This window comes from Gossypium raimondii, chromosome 11 (assembly GCF_025698545.1).
Source record: "Gossypium raimondii isolate GPD5lz chromosome 11, ASM2569854v1, whole genome shotgun sequence".
NCBI lineage: Eukaryota > Viridiplantae > Streptophyta > Magnoliopsida > Malvales > Malvaceae > Gossypium > Gossypium raimondii.
This window is the reverse complement of record NC_068575.1, coordinates 53,617,960-53,640,891: the sequence shown is the minus strand read 5'-3', so window position 1 is coordinate 53,640,891 and position 22,932 is coordinate 53,617,960. Positions and strand designations below refer to the sequence as shown.

Genomic DNA, 22,932 nt, shown 5'->3' with positions numbered 1-22,932 from the left:
TCTAGAAGAATGGGACAATGGTCAGAAAATGAATGACTTAAGTGTTCAACCTGATAACTTGGGAAGAGATTTACCCAATTTAACGTAGCAACTCCACGATCCAGACGCTCTCTTATATTTGTAGATATGAACCTTCCACTTTCCCATGTGAACCACCGGCTGATAAAACCTAAATCATTGAGACTGCAATCCTCTAACGCCGTACGGAATTCCATCATTTGACGTTCTGACCTAAGGCGACCTCCTTTCTTCCCAAAAGAATTTGCAATCTCATTAAAATCCCCCAAAACAACCCAAGGAATAGAGTGGTCGTAGCTTAGCTGTCTAAGCAAATCCCAAGAAGCACCTTTACAACTTTCATCCGGATTCCCATAGAACCCCGTTAACCGCCAAGTGTCACCGCATTTATTATCATGAACCTCAACGTCAATGCGAAAAGAGGAGAAACTCTTAAGCTTGACCAAAGAATTCCCTCTCCAGCCCAATGATAACCCTCCTCTAGAACCTATCGCCCCAATGTCCCATTCTCAAAACCGCACTTCAACCTGACCAATTTCATCTTTTTAGAACTTAATTTTGTTGATTTTTATTGATTTTTAAGTGAAAAGATTAAAATACCTCAAATAATATTATTTGTTTTAATTATGGAAGGACATTCTCATAACTTTTTAACCAAATTGATGACTCGATTGAGGGTGATGCCGACTCAATAAAATACATAAATAATAGTATAGTATAGACTTTCGAAGTGAAATTGAATTAAAGAGCTGTTGGTCTATGTTCGCTGCTGTCAGGCCAAGATTGGTTCCTCATATTTTAGGTTGTTACAACATAGCAATTTCTTATTACGCCATAAACATTAGGCAACGTCATGTTTCCACCCTTTGGTAACATATGAAATGATTGCAGCCCAAGGATAAGTTTAGGTTTCAACTTAGATGACCGAATGGAATGGCCGAGGTTAATCATGCTTCCAACCTTCAAGACTATAGCTTACCTGTTATATTCGCTCCTATGTTGCTGCAACAAATATTTGTTAAGCAGGATAAAAGTGGGGATTATGTCCTGGGTTGGGGGGCGGCAGTAGGCCCTAGCGATCACGGAATGGATTATCTCGACGTTATTCTTTATGCTATCTATACCCTAGAAAGGCAACTGATTTTCCCTTTTGTATTCAGTACCATTTCTTTCCCAATAATCAACCTGGCACTGGCGACAATATTATTCTTTAACAGTGACTAATATTCACATGCCCAGTAGACATCACATATACAACCGCGAAGAAGCTGTCGATAGCGATGTTCAATTCAGACCCCATAATATAATTAGAATAAAAGAATCATTGCTCCATATATATGTGTAATGTATAGTGCGTGAATAGGTAACATGACTTCAATCTCCCTTTAATTAAACAATACACTGAATCCCCCCATCTCACCATTCAATGAACCAAATCTTTGAGATGTAGACTTAAGAAAAGGAGAGTTATTATTATGCAAGTCGATCTCGAGTTATTGTTCCATCTGCCCCAACCCAACTCAAGCATATTTAGCTACTGCACATTCATATTCTTTCTCACTAAATTCTAACCCCGCCCCCCCCCCCTTTTTTTTTGCAGGGCCTCATTAGTGCTACGAACATTTTGGATTTGGCTGGTTCCCAGACAAATAGAAAATAGAAAGCTTTCTAGCTTCTGCATTAATTGTTCTCTGAAGAACCCTAGCCCTCAAGCACTACTTAGTTTCATACGGGAATCAATGCATATTCCTTTGAAAATAACAAAAACAAAGGTATAGGACAAACAAAGGGTCAGAACTCAGAAGAGTTAAAGAAAGAACCATTTCCCTGGTGCATAATCTCTACATATCCAGAGCAACTAAATGTGGCAAAAAAACATTTAAAAAAAACCCAATTAAGAAACTAAAACCAAGTCCAATTTACAGTAATATTAATCAAGCTTTGCATAAAAGGGGCAGCGGGTTCCTTGTTCAATAAAAATGCCACCTCTCAGCAAAAAAAAAAAAAAAGCTACATACCAGTGAACTGATCATTTCGCTATACCTCTTTTCATCCCAAGTGGAGAATTACATATAAAGGTAATGGATGTTCTAATCTACTCTTCCTTCAGCATATGGGATGGCAGAATGTCCTGAAGAAGGCCATGGTCTTTAAGCAAAGATGGTCCTGGTCCTGGCCCTGGGGTGCAAAAGCGCTTCTGATGAAGAAAAGTGGCGTTAAGGGACCCATTATGGCCAAAGTTCAAAGGAGACAAGTTATCGGTAAAAGGCTGTTGAAAATGCTGGTGATAGTGAGATGGAGTAGTTTGCATTGACATGCCAAAACTTGCGGCGGAGATGGCTGAATTCAGATGAGAACCAACAAGGTTGGGACGAGGCATGACCGGACTGGGGTGAGTATGTTGGCCTTCGTAAGTGGTTACCACGATGCTTGGATCACTGAAACATCTCTCAACTCTTTTCTTCACATTACATGAGATGGTGGTGCAACGATAATAACTCCTAAGAGAATTAAACAGTGTAAACATTATAACCTATGGAAGTTGCCTGTCTCTGTGATTTTAACTAAATTGGTGAAAAGGATAACATACAGAATGAGGGAACTAAAATAGGTTGAAGTTGGGACATTGAAGTTAGTACCTAGGGAAGGGGCTGTTTTTTACAGCTTTTTGTCCGTACTTTCTCCATCTATAACCATCTTCCAAATGATCAACCTCGCTCTTTGTCATGAACGCGAATCTCGGCTCTCTCTGTCTCTTCTGATTTGTCTTCTTGGGTTTCAACCTAAACCCACAAATGCCAAAACAACAAAAAATAATCTTCATGATCAGCTTCAAATCACTTTGATGGAAATCAAAACCCTGATTTCTTATCCAAATTAGTTTCAAAATGGGACACCTGTTTAGCAGTAAACAGGAACACTGGCTCACATAGACGGAAAATACCCATCTTCGTCTCTTTCTCTCTCTTCTTAAGAAAAGAAAATAGTGTAAGATAAAGAGTTGAACTCACTGTTTCTTGGTTTTTCGCTGGTCCTCTTCTTGGTCATCTAGTTTAGCAGGTTCATCATGAACAGCCTCACTTGATGCAGATGAAATCGTGGAAGAGTTAGGAGTGGCAGGCTGATTGAAAACCTCATGAGGAGATCCGATCTTCGTGGAAGAAGAAGGATTGGGTGGTTGGGTTGCCATTCGAGAGGGAACCTGCTGTGCTGCCATGATGTCCAATAAAGGACTACTGATCAAGTCTTGAACACCCAGCAAGTCCATGAACCCTAACGACCGGATCTTCTCTTCTTCGTTGCTGCTCAAATCAAATATACTTTGTAATGGGAAATCATTCACCGAACACGATGAGTTTCCCAATACATCTTCCACCTTTACACCCTCTTTTCTCTCCATGTATCAATCAAACACTCCAGTTCTTGTTCATCAAAAAGAGCTTGCACACCACAGAAAAAGAAGAAGAAGAATGCTTTGTTTAGTGAGAGAAAGAAAGGAAGAGAGGTTTAAAGGAAAGTGAGATTTTTGGCTACTGAGAAGGGAGAGAGAGAGTTATTAAAGGATCGACGGGCAATTGTAGGTCAAACACTTGTACGGATATTGAACAGTGCCGGTTGTCATTTATTGCATGAGGCATGAGCGCCCCATTGTTGGTCGGACAGTGGGGTGGAGGCTTTCATACGTAGATTTTTGGGCGGTCTTTTAACTGGTTCAAGTGTGAACGGAGTTCACCCCCATGTGATATTCTTACGGCATAACCCATAATGATAAAGCTCTTGGCTTTGGTTTGGGTGTATAAATAATTAAAATTATGTTTTTTGTTTATTTAAATTAAATTAAACCATACCTATCTTTATTGTGCATGTGAATCAAACAATACTTTGGATAGCAGGAATAAATTGAAGAAATAAGTTTCGGAAATACAAAAGAAAATTATTTATATACAATTCAAAAATTACATTTAATTTTTGCATTACACTCGTACTTTTTTCTTCAGACTTCTTGGCCACTTGTAAATGAAATAAAAAATATTTTTTAGCATGTACTCTTCTAGTCTATATTATTATATAGGGGGACGTGTACGGTTGTGAATTTGGCTTAAGAAGATAAGATAACGTATGTATTAATGTAATGCTTAAATAATTAAATAATATATAAAATTAGTGAGGGGGACTTTCAGTCGTGATGTAATTGTAGGGACAACATGTACGATCCATTGTTTATTTAATTGCATAGGTAATGGGAAAAATAGTAGCCTTCTTCCCAGCGAAAAAGAGAAGGAAAAGAAGATCGGAAATCTGTTTGTTTGGGGAGAGGAAAGCTAAAGTAGGTGCACGTGGGGGTGGTGTAGCATATTGCGGAGGCACACTATAATCGTTAACCAACTGCAAATGCAAATGTAAAATCCAAATGGAAATTAAATGAATGGGAATGGGAAGCCGTGATATGATATATGTAATAATTTGCGTGTAAGCTGGACTTAGCTTTGCATGCTTCCATTATTAGGTTCCTAACTCTTTTGGGTAAGGAAATTAAGGATTCATTTAGAGGCTTCTTTTCACACATCATTTCTATCTTTTTCCTTTTTCAGTCATTGATTCTCACATACACACATCTTAATTACTAACACCCCCATCATCTCAACATGGATAAACATGAGATGAGACTGTTTTTATTCTGATAAATAAAAATAAATTTTGAAATTAAAACTAATTATACTCTAAACACATCTTATTTAGCTCTTCCACATTCAGACTACAACAACCTAATTCTGAATATAAATATACAAATTTCTTCTTCTGCCCCAAAGTTTATCTAAGATGGAGATGATTAAAAGTTAAGATGGAAAACCCAAAATGATGTTCCTTCACTCGATTCCATGTCAACTACTCCCACCTACCATCTCGTGAGAAGCATAAGACGCCTAGCTTCCCCAATGAGATCTGTACAAATAGGACCATATAATTATGCTTGTATAACGCAAACTAGGCAAATGATTCTATGAAAAAACCTTTTATATCCATTCTCCAAATAAAATATTAGTACCTTATTTTCACATGAAATTCTCCCTCTAAGACCCCAAACGAAACGACAGTCTTATCCACTTGTAGCTTTCACTAGAGATACGGCATTAATTTTCATCTACTACCATATCCAACACGATTCCGTATTATAATCAACTTTCTGAATCCAACAAGGATAGAAATAATACTTGTATGTAAAATCCAAGCTAAAGACTAGAAGCCGAGAACTCTTTTTCTTGTTTTGTTGTATTACCAAAGCGGCGGCCATGAATCATGATGATAAAGGACCGGCCTGGCCGTCTGTGCCCATAGAGGACCGCACACCGATAGCATGCGACCGTTGGAGCCTTTCGCCACCTTTCTCGATCGCACACGTGGTCTTTGCCTTTGCCTACGGACTTTGCTTTTGTGGGACCGGACCTCCTTATTTTCTTTTTTATTTTTTGTGGGAGGTCACCGCTAGCTTCCACGTGGCTGATCCAACGGGTGAGATTTTCGTGAAGATGATGACATCAGGAAGCACGTGGCCTTGATTGTGCCGTGACTTTGGCTTTTTGGCCGAGAATGTATATGTTACATTTCATGCCTTCTCCTCCTATCACGTTACAAGATTTGGGATCATTCATTTTAATTGGACCGTTCTTGCCTTTTTCCAAAAATTCAAAGCCTTGTTTTGGAAATTTATTTCTCAGTTTTTTTTTTTTCATTTTATTTCTCTTGATTTAGTAATAACAATAATACTAACTTCATGTTAATACAAAAATCCAATCTGATTCCAGAAATTTTATCTTTTATTAATTTATAACTTCATCCCTTTTGAAACAATTAAATAAAATATTTTTTATTTTGAAAGATTAAAGTGTAATTTTATTATATAATAATTTTTCTTTTGGTAATTTATGGAAAGATTAAAGCCCTTGATGATATTATTTAAATAATAAAACAATATTGATCCTTTTTTTAACTTGATATGAACTTTGGGAGAAGTTTAATCTAAGTTTTATTCTTCTTTAAATGGGAACTTGAACTTACTTTTTAAGAACGTAATTATTGACATTCTAGCCCTAGGAGTTCAATATGGTAATACCAATCATAATTAAATAAAGAAAATGGATAATCATAGTGACCATCAAATTTATAATTTTGTCAAGATTTTTTAGAAATATTTTATTGGGTTCAATAATATTAATTGCATCTTGTAATTTATACAATTAATAAAATTGCTGATTAAATTGGTGTCATAAATCAATCGAGTATTAGATCGTTAGTAAAATACAAAATGATCTTTTGTATTTAAAACAAATTATATTATTCAATGATACTTTAATCTTTTTAATTTTTTTAAAATAATAATAATATGCATATGGTGGGATTTCAACTCATGTCTATTACATTGAAGAAACTCTACTCAACCAAGTCTTTATATTGACTTATTTATACATTTTAATTTTGCTATACACATTCTATTATTTTCATCACTTAACAATTATATGTTATTTTAAACACACATCAATCTTCTGAAGCCATGGTTTCCACATGCATACATGTGTGATAGGATTTCTAGCTGTAATAAAGTATCTATTTTTTTTTATTTTTTTCACGAGTGTTAACAAAACAATATTGATCCTTTTTTTTTATCATCCATGTTCAGTTTAATTCGAGTTTTGTGGGTAACTTTCCTAACAATATCATCGACAAGGTTGAAACTCGCGTTTTGTTATTGAGAGTACGATGTGTCTTATTGTTAACATACTTTCTAAAAACAATGCAAGTAATTTATAATATTATTCACATCTCCTATTTAATGTTTAAATTTGTAATTTGTATTAAGTAAGAGTGATGTGAAGGAGGTTTGACACTGTGATTATGACTCCTAAAACTCTCTCAACATATACTTTAGCTCAGCCTTGCAATTCACCATTTCTTTTACTGTGTTTGCTTCAATCTTCCTCTCCATCTTTTTCATAATACATTTTCACTTGTTTGTAATAATTTTCTCAATCCTAAATAGTGATTCATGCATCTACTCTGGAACTCTTAATTTCTGGAAAACATGTTAAAAAGACTTGGCATATAGTTGTACTTCTTTTTGGACTTGAATAAGAAGAACCAAGTGCTTGGGAAATTCAAGGGAAGTCAAATTTATACGCAGCATGGGAATATTCTTTGCCAGGCTGCTTTGTTTTGTTTTTGCAGCACATTCATCCATATTTGATGTAATACTAAATTAATCAAATAAGTAGTTTCATTATTTAAATTATTCACAATTTACCAAATTGAACCATACACGCTATATAAACAACTTAATTTACGTTTTTCATGATCTACGGGCACAAGGTTAGCTGCACTGTATGATAAACTATTTTGGGTATTTCTTAAATGAATCCTTTTACATATTACTATTATAATTAGGGCCCAAAATTACTCCATATTTACACGTTTTATGGAAAGCAAGTTAAAAATCTATATAATTAATTTTAATTTTTAAGATATAAAATATTTAAAATGGTAAAAATAACTTCAATGTTTTAGAGAAAATATTGTTTTTAAAATATTTATTAAAAGGACCTTGAGAATTTATTAAATAATATTTAAATGCCATAAAACAAAGCTCATTTTATAAAAATAAATTTAAAAAATTAAAAACAAACAGTTAATCTAAAAAAACTTCACCTCACGGATAAGTTTGGGAGCTCAAGAAACAGGCAAGGTATATGCCTTGCTCTTGCATTTTTTTTGAATTTATTAAACTCATCATCGTCTATTACCTTGGAAGCCAATAGACTCAACACGGTTTTATTAATGATTTTCATAATTAATTACTAAATCTTACATGTGAATTACAATATCCATCTAATTAATTGATATTACACTTTTGTTCCTTTCAAATCTTCTTTTTGGTTGGTTTTAAAGAAGTTAATGGGTTACAATTAAGAAAAAGAATTGTTGGCTTGAATTTAAGCTATTTATTTCCCCTTCTTCTTATAATAGTAATAAGTATATTAATGGCTCTCTAAGGATACTGTACAAATAAAATCATTCATGAGAAGATGATCAAGAAATTTGTGATCCAACGTCAATGAAATTGTTTGTCTGGTTAATAATTTAAAAGTGCTAATAGAGTGTGCAATAAGGAGGATAAAAAGGTCAAGAGTTGAAACAAGAATAAAAGGACAGGTTGATTGTTGATGGAGTATTTGCTCACAATGACTCTTCTTGTCCATTAGTGTGACGTAGTAAATTGTTACGAAGAAAGTTATCATCATCCAATCCATGAAAGACGTGCATCGTGAGCCCATTTCTCCATTCATTCAATTAATACGAAGTTGTTACGCTTAAGTAGGTACCTATGACCTTGAGGACGGTTCACATTTGAAAAGTATTCACCCTTTCTGAGAAGAGTGAAGGGTCAATGACGCAAGAGATTGATGCTACTTTAATCAAAACAAAAGGTGAAGTAAGATATTGTTTCAGATGGAGGGTATAACCAAAAAAAAAAAAGTATAGTACATTATACGCGTATATATGGTTTTGCAAATTTTAATTCTAATAAATATATTCAATATAAATATGAGGATATTTAAGCATTTAATATACAGTTGACTATTTGTTAATTGAGAGGATGAATATGGACAACGTTTTAAATTAAAAAGTTAGGCAAGATTCAAATTAAAATATGATCTGTGTAACACATTTTTGTACTCATGTGATAATAAAATAAGTATAAATATCCATAAAATGGCAATTAGCCTTCATTATCGGCGGGCCAAGGTGTTTATGTAAACAGATTTGCCAACTATATGATTAAAAAACTCACCAACTTGGAAAGGAAGCCGTGAACTTATCCTTTTTCGTTACCATGTTATATAGGTCGTGAATGAGAGTGGAACATTTTTCAGTTTCATCTTTTTGTGAATCATACATTGATTGTTGACCCATTTCAAGAGCAGGAGAGTTGCACATGGCAATGGCATGGGCATGGGCAAGTCAAAGCCGAAAAGGGTTTTGGCATGTTCAACATGATCTTCTTTTAATAATAGTAGAATAATAAAATGTATTGAGGACTGGAGGGACCGACTCGTAGTAAAATCTGTTTGGAAGAGAGCGAAGGAGGCAAAGGGAAAGAGACAAAATGTCGAAAATTTACTGTGGTGTGGCAGAAATCTGGTTGATGGGATTGGGATCCTATGATCTGCTTTCCTTTCTACTTTCTGCTGTCTGCATGTGTGCGTCTAATGTCTCTACCAGAGAGAAAGACTGATCGGAGTCGGAGGATGTCTCTATTTGACTTTGACCCAAATTGAATCCCGCATTTAAATGTGACGCTGCAAGCAGCCAAGCACCAACATGTTTCTATGATTTTTATTTCAACCAAAAACATAAACCTGTTACTACCACCTTTTACCACATACCAGACACTTTTCTGACAAACCAAAATAAATACAAATTTACCGACAAACACAGTAAACATTGTCTTTGTAGTTTGATGCTGCTGTCTTGGAAATTTTAGAATGGAATCCCAAAATCTGAAACTTTTGTCATAGAGATCGGTGCTTTTTTTATTTATTTAAATTCATAAAAATAATATAGGTCATAAATTAATTATTGAATTTCAAAGTCACATGTTGAATGAGTATTGTAATAAATTTCAACTGAGAGATTAAAAAGAATGAATCTGCAACTATCACAGTATATAGAGTTTTTATTAGATTTCAACGAGGTTGTGAACTGAAGAAAGAAAGCACGCCCCCCGTCCCCTCTACTTAGTGAAGATTGAATATATAGAGAGAAAAAGAAAGCAATAGCTTTATGGCCGTAAATTACACTACTGGTCACTTAATTCTTGCTTTTAATTTTTTTATCATTTAATTATCAATTTTTTAAATTTGATCACTCCACCTTTTTTTTTTTTACCAAACTATCCATCTTTTTAATTTCATCACTCGATTTGCTTTTTAGTTCATTTCTGTTGATGATCATATCAAGTTATGGAACACCCATCATCATCATGAGCTTTGCCTCACCGAACAAGCAACCTGTTAAAAAATAAAAAACAGAAAACTCATTGTTGACACTATTTTTTTTTTAAACAGGGTCGACTTGGATTTTAAAAACAAAAACGAAAAAATCGGGAGTCACCACTAATCTTTTTTTGATGAGGTGTGATCGGGTCACCTCGTAAAACGGTTGTTTTTAATAAACGATTTAGATTTTATTAAAACAACGATTTTGGTCCACGAAATTCAGAAAAACAGGTTCGGGGGTCGATTACGCACGAGGAAGGGTTAGCACCCTCGATACGCCCAAAATTGGTACCTAGTCGATTACTTAATGTCTTGGTATCGAAAATTAAAAACTCGAAAAGAATTTAAAAATACGATCCCTCTTTATTGTGTTATTTTAAAATTACTCGAATAAATCAAAATAGAAAATGCCTCCTTATCTCGAAGTAACAAGATGTCATATCCAGTAAACTAGGACCCAACATCTCGTATTTTGAGAGTAAGCTTGCCTTTTATTTTTCGTTTAAACCTCATTTATTTTAATTTTTAAAGGATATTCGGTTATTTAGGATCAACGCGAGAAAAATTGAAGCTCAGTAAGTTAGGGCACGATTTCTTGAATTTTCTAAATATGGAATATTGCCTTTATTTTCGAAAAATCCTCGTATCGAGAAAACAACGTGTCATATCCAATGCGTTAGGACACAACATATTGAAATCCCGATAATGAGCTTTTATTTATTTTTGATTAAAGAGCATTCTCGATTATTTAGATTCAACGAAGAAAATTGGAACCCAACACGTTAGGGCTCAACTCTCCCGAAGATCCCAAGTATCGAATATAGTCTTTATTTCCAAATTTTCCATTTTCTGCGAATTTGGGTAAAAATTGATGTAATGTTAAATTTGATGTGTGAATAAATGGTTACATTGACAAATGACAATAATATTAAAATACGAATAAACAATTCATAGTACACATAATGGTAATAAGCACACAACATACATTATTTAAAGACTAGCATTAATAATCAAAGACGAATAAATTAAATAACATATATAACAATTTCAAGATGAGTAGTATAGAGCAAATTAAAATAAATAAAATGTAGAACAAATTTAAAATGATAATAAATGAGTTTTAAATAAATAATGTAAAAACAAGATTTGAAATCAACTATATACAAAATAATTTAAAAATATTATATATGAAAAATTTAACATAAATAATAACATATATGTACATATGAAAGCATAAAATAAGGAATATCTAAAAATCTTGAAATGGATAACAAATGATTTAAACAAATAGTAAAATAAAAAAAAAGGTACAAAGCAGTTTTAAAATAATTAATATATACAATACATTTTAACATAAGATAAAATAATATATAAAATACTTAAAGTAATAGCTAAAATTTTTACATTATCATATAAAAATGTAAAAAGGAAAAATTGTTCTTATATTAAACAATAAAACAAGGAACTAGAATAGATAGTGTGTGTATACATATATTTAAAATATTTAATGTATATAAAACTTAAAATAAATAGTAATAAATCTAAAATAGTTTAAAATAATATAATACATAAAAGAAAATACTAAATATCAACAACGAAAATACAAATACAATTTAGAGAAAAGAAAAGAAACTATATATAAAATGGAGATAAAAAAAAATCAAGGACATGATTGAAATCAGAATGAAAATTAAGGGGCTAAATCTTAAAAAAAAGGCAAAGAGGAAAAAGGGACCAATTCGCCACACGTTGAAAGTATCAGGGAGCGAAGGAGAAATATCCCAAGAACCTTATACACGGCGTTTCAATGTGAATGATCGCACATAGTCAAAGGACCTGCTTGAAGCAGAAACAAAACTCGCAGCCCAAATCAAAAAGAATAAAAAGGTTATATTGCACTTCAGTCAAGATGGAGGGACTAAATGCATAAATTACCCATTAAGGGCCAGAATGCGCAGGCCTCCCCTCCTCAAACGACGCTGTTTTATATTCACCATAAAAGCTAAAACACTTTGTTTTTTTTACTGTCACATTTTCTGCAAAGAATACAAAAAAAATAAAAAAATAAAAGGGAGTTTCCTCTTTTCTGCTAGGGTTTCAACCTAACTTTAGTGCCGCCGTCAGTCCCCTTGCATCTCCACCACGGCTCCACCGTAGACGGTGGCCGGAGGAGCACAGAAGAGGCGTTTCAGCCTCGCTTCGAAGCACCCACGAAGGCCAAACTCCCTTGGTCTGAAAACCAATAGAAAAGGACCCCGAAACCCACATTTCAAGGCCGATCTCGACGACGGAGAGATCTCCGACGACGCGACCGATGGTGTTTCAGGTAAGTTTCCCTTCCTTTTTCTCTTTTTATGTTTGTTATTTAGTATGCGAAAAGAAAATAAAAATAAAAGAATCGAACAAAAAGGAAAAAATAGAAGTTTCTCCTCTGAAAATCAGTATTCTGATTCTTTTTTATTAATGTTGGCCGAAGCCGAAGAAGAAAATACAAAAATGGCTCTTGTTGTTTTTATAGGCCATTACAAACTGTTTTTTTCATCTTTTTTGTTTGCTCTTTATTTCTTTGTGTTCTTCTACTGCTTTGCATTCACTCTTCTCTGCAGGTGTCAGAGATGTCGGGGCATGCGGAGGAGGGGACGTGCGTTAGAGGTGTGCGGCTAGGTGTGGCAGACGAGGAGGCCCCGCGAGGCATGCGGCACTAGGGTTTGGGGGAGGCAACTTTCTGCCAAAAATGTTAATGTTTTTGGGCTAGGTTTTTATTTTTATTTTTTTTGGCCTGCTAAGTGTGCTTTGGGCTGTTTGGGTTTGTTTCTGTTTGCCTGGGCCCGGGCGAAAATTGGGTCTTACACTCATGTTTATTCAACAATTAATCAAGCCTTTATATAGGCTAAAGTACAACTAAAAATAACAAAAAAATAGCAACTAAGTTGATACTAAATCCCTAGAAAATAGGAACTAATCAAATACTCTTAAACAACATTTGACTAAACTTAATTTATTCAAAATAACATCTAACATGCTCTCCCTTAAACTGATATTGCTACTAATCAGTTTAAACAAGACATAAGGTGAAAACACTCTAAGCTGAGGCATCCATCGAACAAACACCAAGGAGCTTCCTTAACTTCTGAAATGTTGCAATTTTGAGGGGCTTCGTAAATAAATCAGCAACTTGATCTTCACTTCTGCAGAAAACAAGATCAATCACACCATCTTTAGAAAGATCCCTTAAAAAATGATACTTCACATCTATATGCTTGCTCCTCCCATGTAGAACCGGATTTTTTGATAATTTGATGGCTGAATTATTGTCACAAAACATTGTTGTTGCCTCTTGCTGTACGAACTGAATTTGTGCAAGAATCTTCTTCAACCAAAAAGCTTGACAAGCACTTGATGTAGCTGCTACATATTTGGCTTCTGTTGTTGAAAGAGTAACTATGGGTTGCTTCTTTGAAGACCATGAAATAGTTGTTGATCCAAGCATAAATACATAGCCTGAAGTACTTTTTCGATCCTCAATAGCCCCTGCATAATCACTATCTGTGAAACCAAACAAATCTGAATTTTCTCCTTTCTTGTAAAGTAGTCCGAAAGATGCAGTCCCTTTTAAATAGCGCAGAATACGCTTAGCAGCCTGAAGATGTTTTTCAGTGGGACTCTTCATGTATCTACTAATGAGACTAACACTATACACGATGCCTGGCCTTGTTGTCGTTAAGTACATCAGACTCCCCACAATTTGCTTGTACATGGTGCAGTCTACTTTCTTTCCATCGGGCTCTTTGGTGAGCTTTAATCCAACTTCAGTTGGTGTGGTAACTGGATTACAATCCTTCAACCGAAATTTTTCTAAAACCTCCTGTACATATTTCTTTTGACAAATAAAAGTACCGGCAGCAAATTGATGTACTTCAATGCCTAAGAAATAGTTCATCAAGCTGAGATCTGTCATCTCAAATTCATTCATTATGGATTGCTTAAATCTCTCCATCAAGGCACCATCATTCCCTGTGTAAATGAGATCGTCTACATACAAGCATATTAAAAGCAATTTTCCATCATAACCAGCCTTAATAAACAAAGTATGCTCATAAGGACACCTGGTAAAACCTTCCTTCAAAAAATAAGCTTCAATTCTACTGTACCAAGCACGAGGAGCTTGCCGTAATCCATATAAAGCCTTCTTTAGTTTGTATACCTTATGCTCACAACCAGACTTCACATATCCAGGGGGTTGGTCGATTTCACATCTAAAAAGGCAGATTTCACATCTAATTGATGAATCGGCCAAGATTTCTGAGTTGCTAATGCAATCACCAACCGAATCGTGTCAAGTCTTGCAACCGGCGCGAACACCTCTTTGTAGTCCACTCCAAATTCTTGCTTGTAGCCTTTTGCTACTAGACGTGATTTGTATTTGTCAACGCCGCCATCCTTGTTCAGCTTAGTCTTGTAGACCCATTTGACACCAATAGTGTTTTGGCCTTTGGGAAGATTTGTTAATTCCCAAGTGTTATTTTTCTCAATTGCTTCAATTTCATTATTCATTGCTTCTCTCCACCTTTTATGCTTCACTGCCTCATCAAAAGTAATTGGATCACTATCCACGAACAAGGCAAAATGGATTAGTGGATCTTCACTTTGATCGATTCCAGACACCTGATAATCTTGCATCCAAGCTGGACTTTGTCGATGGCGATGAGGGCGTCCACCAGGTGTTGTAGCTCTTTCAGAATCAGGCTGATGCATCACCACTTCAACAGGATCAGTTTTGTTATTGATTAAATTATGATCTTAATGTGTCTCCTCAATTTCTTCAAAATCAACCGCTATTGATGCTGCACTCTGAACTTGATCATTCCAGGGCTAAAACTTTTTTTCATCGAATACTACATCACGACTAATTATAATTTTCTTGGTTACAGGATCATAGAGTTTGTAAGCTTTTGTTTGATCACTTACTCCAAGAAAAACACACTTTTCCCCCTTGTCTTCTAGTTTTTTCCTTTTTTGATCTGGAACATGGACATATGCTATACATCCAAAAATTCTGAAGTAATCAATCGTTGGCCTCTGTCCACTCCAAGCTTCTTCAGGAGTCATATTCAAAACAGCTAGTGTGAGGCTTCTGTTCAAGAGATGGATACTCCAAATTACTGCCTCTGGCCAAAAATTCTTTGGAATGGCGCTTCTTCGCAGTAGACTACGAACCATGTTGAGAATAGTTCGATTTTTCCTCTCGCATACACCATTTTGTTGTGGTGTATAGGCTACTGTAAGTTGCCTACGGATTCCATGCTTCATGCAAAAATCATTAAATTCAAGAGACATGTACTCACCTCCACGATCAGTCGAAGAACTTTGATAGGATTGCCACTCTCCCTTTCGACAAGACTCTTGAAATTCTTAAATGTTTCGAAAGCTTCAGCCTTTTCTTTTAAGAAGTATACCCACACCTTTTGACTAAAATCATCAATGAATGTGATCAGATATCGTTGACCTCCATTTGAAACCGATGTGATTGGACCGCAAAGATCTGAATGGACTAGCTCAAGTTACTTCTTTGCTCTCCATGCTTTGCCTTGTGGAAATTGAGCTCGATGTTGTTTGCTAACAACACAATCTTTGCAAACTCCTGATGGGATTGTAATTGGAGGAAGCCCCTCCACCATCTTCTTTTGGTGTAGTGTCCGCAAGCCACCGAAATTAAGATGCCCATATTTGAAATGCCAAATCCACGCTTCCTCCTTTAATTTTGCTGTGTAGTAAGTATGAACAGAATCATGAAGAAAGAGAGGAAACATTCTATTCGATGTCATATCAACTTGAACAAGAAAATTCTGCTGCTGATCATAAATCTTGCAAGCTCCACTTTTAAATATAATTTCATACCCCTTCTCAAGTAATTGGCCGGCACTCAAGAGGTTTGATTTCAATTCAGGAACATAAAAAACATCGTTAATGGTCTGTGTTTTACCCTTTGAAGAAACTTGGATAGTTCCTTTTCCGATGACTGTAAGGGTAAAAGCATCTCCAAGCTTCACTTGGGTACAGTGGGATTCATCGATTGAAGAAAATACCTCCTTGGTGCCACACATATGGTTGCTACAACCAGTGTCAAGGTACCATAAAGTTGGCGAAGATGCCTCTTTCTCTTGACATGCCATTAGGAGTATCTCTCATTCTTCCTTTTCTACAGCAAAATTCGTTGTCTCCACATGTCACTCGAGATTGGTTCTACACTCAGATTTGTAGTGCCCATACTTGTGACATCTAAAGCATTCAACTTTAGACTTGTCGATTGGCCTGAAACCTGTTGAACGTCGTCCTCGGCCTCTACTTCTCGTATAATCAGAGGAAGAGCCTTCTATTTTCTGATCGTTGAAGTTGTTGCGTTGGTGGAATCCTCGTCCCCTCCCTCTACCACGTTCGTGGTTTTTTGAATTAGTTGCTACCCTCAATGCTTGTTCCTCTTGGTCTTGGTGTTGGAGTTTCTTCTCATGAACTAATACCGAACCTTGCATCTCATCAATTGAAAGTTCTTCAATGTCATTGGCTTCTTCTATGGCGCAGACAACATAATTGAATTTCGGCGTCAATGATCGAAGAATTTTTTCAACAATGGCGGTGTCCCCCGTCTTGTCACCATGGATCCGCATCTTATTGACGATTGCCATCATTCTTGAAAAATAATTTGTGACTGACTCCCCTGAATTCATTCGTAGCGTTTCAAATTCTGTACGAAGAGCTTGTAGCTGCTGCCTCCTTGCTCTTGTAGACCCTTGATACTTCCTCTCCATAGAATCTCAAATTTGTTTGGAAGTGTCCTTGCAAAGGATTGTCTCCATGATGGACCTGTCTATTGCTTGAAACAGGTAGTTCTTTGTTTTAAGATCCTTCAGCTTTGCCGCTTCATGAGTTGATCGTTGCGCTGGTGTCAAAGTTGCTCCTTCCGGTTCAACAATGCCGGAAGAAACAACATCCCAATATTCTTTCGACCTTAGGAAGATCTCCATCAACATGCTCCAATGATCGTAATGACCATCAAAGCATGGGATTGCTGGTTGAACAAAATTATCCGTGGCCATTGCTCCTGCTGCAAACTTTGCTGTTTTAAACTCTCAACTTTTTACTTTCACTCACACTCACGGTTTTGCTAACTTGGCTCTTGATACCAATGTTAAGAAATAAAAAACAAAAAACTCATGTTTATTCAACAATTAATCAAGCCTTTATATAGGATGAAGTACAACTAAAAATAACAAAAAAATAGCAACTAAGTTGATACTAAATCCCTAGAAAATAGGAACTAATCAAATACTCCTAAACAAGATTTGACTAAACTTAATTTATTCAAAATAGCATCTAACACAACCGCACTTGCCAAGAAAGTGACCTAAAATATCCGACAACCTGCTCTTTGTTAACACCTCGGTGACCAAAGGATCAACTCCTTTTTGTGGCTTTAACATGGGTGCCTTCTTTATCGTTCAAGTTCATTGAAGAGAGGAGCATAAGTAAGGCCTTTTTTGTTCGCTTGGTATGGCGATCCCTATAGGTGTTTGGTCCAAAGCTGAAATAGCAATCTCAACCAATTTTTGGCAATACCTAACGGAGTCAACCCCACTGGCAACGGCGTTACTATTGTCCAAAGCCTTGACAGCGCGTTCTAGGAATTCAGGGATCAAGCGATCAAAAAGAGGCTTAGAGAGCTGGGAAGGGTCACAATCCATAATGAGAATAGCCTAGAATTCAGCTTCGCAATAAAGGAAAACATCGATGAATCTGCGTAGCCAGGAAATTGAGAGAAGGGCATTGTCCTCTGGTGGTGATGAGAGTTCGGTGAAGAGATGAGAAACATATTTTATTAGGGTTAATTTTTAAAAATTATGATTAAATCAATATAATATATAGAAATCGAAAGTTAAATTTATTATTATACCTATTTCTTAATTGCCACATCATCCGTAAGATATTTAACGATACTTATTGAAAATGAATAAATAATAATAATTTAGATTAGTTAGGTGACCAAGTTAAAAAGAAAAATCAATAATTCAGTAACAAAAAAGAAATAGGACAATAAATGAGTGATTTGTGATATAATTTACCTGAGGTTTTTATTTACATAATATAAAAATATTTTAAAAAAATAAAACGAGATGGGTGAAGTTGATAATCTATTAGCTGGTCCAATATGATTACCTTGTTTGTAATTTGGTAGGTGCCGACGCATTTTGCACGATTTCTTCTTCATTGGAAATTTCGGCTATGACGACTGACCAGAATGTCGGTCTTGTTTAATTCTTTCCACATCCAGTTTTGTTTCTCAATTAAAACGTGTTGGTGTTCGTCATCAACAACATCATAGAGTTTGCCAACTATTCTGTTAGCTTCGAATTCCAGTTTTATGCGAAGTTTTAACTTTATCACACACTTCGTCCAAAGGCAAAAGGTTAACAAGTTTAAAATTACTTGATATTGTTGCGTATTAAAAGCTTAGCAAGGTGATGCTCCCACAATGATGCGTTCATACGGCAGTGGAAAGGTTCCACATCTTGAAACACTGCCTGATATCACGAGGGAAAGATCCTGTCCTGTCTAAGCCTTTACCCTTTCATTCTACTTTGCCGGGCCATCCAAATCTTTTCTTAAACTTAAACTTTGTTTGAAAATGCATCCACATATCACCCCCTCCAAGAAAAGAAAAACAAAAATCCCTACCAAATTGTCATCATTTCATAGAGATCAAAGACAACTTTCCTCCGGCTCATGTGCACTTGGATAACCGAAAGTTCTCAAATCCTACCTGGATCCTCGTCCGAGCGATACCATGGTGACCAGCTTAAGAGTTGGGTGGTCGATGTTACTAATCATACAAAGAGGGACACACAAGGGCAGATAGAAATTTACACACCATGTCCATAGTTCAATTTTTCTGCATTTCATTGAAACCCCTTAAGTTGGAAGAGCTGTACCAAGCTCAGTCTTACTGCTGAATTGTAAGAGGAGAAAATTATAAAAGTGAGTCCCCCTCTAGTCAAGAGATCGTAAATAGGATTATAAGAATGCTCACTCTAGTTGCCAGTATCAGTATATGACATAATTGACATGTTCAAAACTAGATGTTTTTAGGTTATATATCCTTTACTTAAATTGACTAAAGTAATAACATTAAATTTATATCACCTATTCTGTTCAGAAGCTCCCTAATCAGGAAAAATGACACCAGGATTAATACCAAAATGTAAAACAAACTTTATGAATGAGGCGAGAGAGAACCTGAAAAGGTGACCCTAACACCCTAGATTATAGAAGCCATTTCTGCTGCAACCAAAGATTCATAACTCTCCTTTTTCATATGTCAGGTTCAAGTATCAACGATACAGAATCATGTGGTGCTCAATGTTTGCAAAAAATCACCCACCAGAAGATATGTTCAATTTTCTGCTTCCTTCATCAAATAAAGGCAAGGAGCAAATCCTGGTGGAAGCAAACTATAGAAACCAAAAAGCAAGTGTCAGCTCTTGTTTTGGAAATCTTACTAAAAGTTCATATTTAAGCAATTTATAGAAGAAAATTTCTTAACGTCGTTTGCAGAACCATTAATTACTGGCACATTGCAATTGCACTAAGCTTGGAAAAGAATCTATAATTAATGAAACATCGACAGAGCTTATAATAAATCTGCCTTAGATGGCTACCCATAGCATATGTGATACAAGAGTAAAAACCAGTAATGCCATAAAAGGGTGACAACATTCCAAAATAGAAAAAACAGAGTAGTTGGTTTATGCTATTGGTTACTCCTTATGAGGAAAAGCATTTCAAATACGACAAGAATAAGTTAGCAAGTCTTTTCCTTTAGTACGTAGGAGTCAAAATGCCATATTTCTATCAAAGATGACTCTTCAAAGTTCAAACCAAGGAAAAGACTGCAAACTGACCAATTTCAATCAGGTTGTAACATAAAATTGAGTTTTCTATTGGTATTACTATTAAAAATCAGAAACTTATTTGTGAATGCTAATGAATGATCCGCGAGTAAAATTCAATTCAATTTGAAAAAATCAAAAAAAATAAATAAATTTCAAATTATTCAAATTAAATTAATTAAGTTAATCGACTCAATCCGATTTTTTTTCAAATTTCAATTTCGAATCGAGAATTTTCGAATTCGAATAACTCGAATAATTTGAATAAATCAAATACCAAACCAATGTGCTTCCCTTTTGTTTTTCCCCCAAAACTTTCCTCCAAACTCCAAAAACTTATTAATGATACTTAAAATTTTCTGTTGGTATCAATTTTATATTTTATTTTTAAAGTAACTTTTATTAAAAAATCACATTTTTTACATTTAATATATTTTTTAGTTTCAAAATACATGGTGACAAATAAATAAATTACGAGGGGATAAAAGTTAATAACAAATTTAATTATGGTGGGTGACAATGGTTACAAGGACCCAAAGCCATTTTTTAAATTTAGCTCGAACAAATATATTCAATTTGGTTCGAATCCCATCTCACTCGACTCGACTCGATTCGAGAAAATTTCAAATCGATTAAAGATGATAAAATAGAATTCGTCAACTCGATCAACTTAAAATTTTTTCATTTAATTCGATTTAACGCTCATTCCTAATGACATCTAACGGAAGGCAAAGAAAGTTGAAGAGACAGAATATGGATTGAAAGATCTAAAAAAAAACTCTGATATTTCCAAAGACCCACCAAAGGATGGCTAAATCAATTTACAGAACTTGGCAATTAGTAGCCATCTGGTGAGAAGGATAAAAATAGAACGGAGGACACTGAATACAAGTGTCCCAGAATTCTACTTCTGTTAGGGGCTCTTGATGGCATCCCTTATCAATATGGTCCTTCTACTTAGACATACAATCTTCCTCCTAGAATTGTTTAATGTGGCAAATGAAGCTTAACATTTGCGTACGTAGAAAGATTTTCCTCGGCATATTGATTTTTTGGAAAGGAGAAGCATACGAGGTTGGTTTTTAAACACATACATCATATTACATGTATCATGGGACTAGAACTTTAGTCTGACAAACGATGTGACCTAAGTAAATTTTAGTTTCGAAAAATGAGAATTGGATTAAGAAGTCACGAATGAATAGTAAAGCCATAAAAAAATAATGCACATTAGGTGTTTGAGTAAATGCTCGAGTGTTACAAATGAGGAGAATGTCTCTATTTAAAATTAAACTTCCTTATATTCAATGGTACAGATCGAATTATATCGATGACTAAGATTAATGCTTATCTACAAGATGAGAGTCCCAAAGAATTTAAAGTCTATATATCTTTATCTTTTTAAGATTTACAACAATTACTATGATAGAGCTACTGATGAATTTTTCATTGTTACACGAATCGGATCATTTCACGTGAATTAAACGAGTCTCATTTGATCAGTTGACCTTCATGAGAGGTTCCATGCAACGAATTCCATATGCACTCGTCACAGGCTTTGATCTACGGCCCATGACACAAATATCAGTTTCCCTTCAGAGTTAGTTTTGAATCCCAAGCCCTACTTCAATGAAGCTGGTTTGCACCATTCCTATATAGTTCCCCTCAATCGCAGTCCCAAAGGAACAAGGAACAAATGTTATCCAAAGAACGGGTTTCTGTTCAGGGTTTAGTTTTGGATGCCCAGAACTACTTCAATGAAGCTGGAATGCAATGGGCTATATATTTCACCCTATCGCAATCCCAAAGGTCAAGCCAATACAAATATTCATCGAAAACTACTTGACCACGTCTGCCATACTCAAAAGGGCATGAAATTCTTTAAGATTTCGTGGCAGAGGATTACACATGCTGGTCAGCAAAATTTTAAGGAATTACATAACTAAAATGAATAGAAAGGAATTGTTTCTTCAATTCGTGCCAGCTTTCAAAGAGAAGTAGTTTTTTTTTAATCAGGTTGGAAAGGAAATTCATAGCGATATCTAATTGATGATGCAAGATCAAAAAAGGATGAAAATAAAATATCAAAAGTTTTCAACAACTTCATCTACCTAGTTTGCATTGAAAGAGTATGGTGTTTTGCTGGACAGAACTACTAGAAAAGTCGAATCATAATCTCGTTTCCAATCACCATTTTTTTTACCTTGTTTTCCTATTATTGTTTGATTCAAGTCACTTCACCAAACTGAGATTAAAAAAAAAAATCAAATCCTACAATAATTCCCAAAAACAACCATTAATTATTAAATAAAAGTAGTAAAATTAGACAACATTACCCTGAAATTTTAGAGAGTCGACGCCTCTTTTAACTCAACATGCAGGCTTGCATCAACTATCTGTTTCCCTTTTTGTTCTCCACAATTAAAGAGCTAAAATTGGCAATTTATGGAAGAGGGGTAAAAAGAAAAAGGATGTTGACAGATAACAACTTGAAGAAACGATGAGGCGGTGAAATGAAAAGACAGATTACGAGTTTGTGCGTGAATCTAACATGAAACAAATCCACCTTTCCATCTTCTTTTTCTAGCTTATGGTTTTATTAGATTCATACACAAACCTGAAATATGCCTCCTCTTTTTGCGTGTGTGTGTTTTGCTTTGAGTGACAAGGGAAAGCTGGAAAGGTTTATGCCTCTTTATAATAGTGTATTGTTTAGAAAGGAGGGTGTGATGAACCCTAATTTAAGGTTTTTGAATGTGACGCCACGCCAGCAATATCCATCTCGTGAATTATTTTACAGTTGGTGAGATGAGGTGAGAAGTAAGAGCCGGGAAAAGTATTGCTCTGCACCTCCCGCCGCTAAGACGATTAAACCTATTGCTTTGGGGCTAGCTAACTGAACCCAGCTGGGCCTGCTATGATCC

The 22,932-nt window shown here is 35.2% G+C and overlaps 1 protein-coding gene and 1 long non-coding RNA gene across 2 annotated transcripts; both read right to left on the bottom strand.

Moving 5' to 3' along the window:
* Positions 1 to 1,825: 1,825 nt before the first annotated feature.
* On the bottom strand, positions 1,826 to 3,718 carry LOC105802930 (WRKY transcription factor 23). The gene is made up of 3 exons (XM_012634839.2): positions 3,030 to 3,718; positions 2,658 to 2,801; positions 1,826 to 2,519 (listed from the first exon to the last, which is right to left on the bottom strand). Exons 1-3 carry the CDS (start codon positions 3,416 to 3,418, stop codon positions 2,114 to 2,116), a joined length of 939 nt encoding a protein of 312 aa, XP_012490293.1. The 5' UTR covers positions 3,419 to 3,718; the 3' UTR covers positions 1,826 to 2,113.
* Positions 3,719 to 21,243: 17,525 nt separating this feature from the next.
* Positions 21,244 to 22,891, bottom strand: LOC105802938 (uncharacterized). The gene is made up of 2 exons (XR_001136336.2): positions 22,345 to 22,891; positions 21,244 to 22,253 (listed from the first exon to the last, which is right to left on the bottom strand). It is a non-coding gene; the product is annotated as an uncharacterized LOC105802938 (long non-coding RNA).
* Between the last annotated feature and the right edge of the window lie 41 nt (positions 22,892 to 22,932).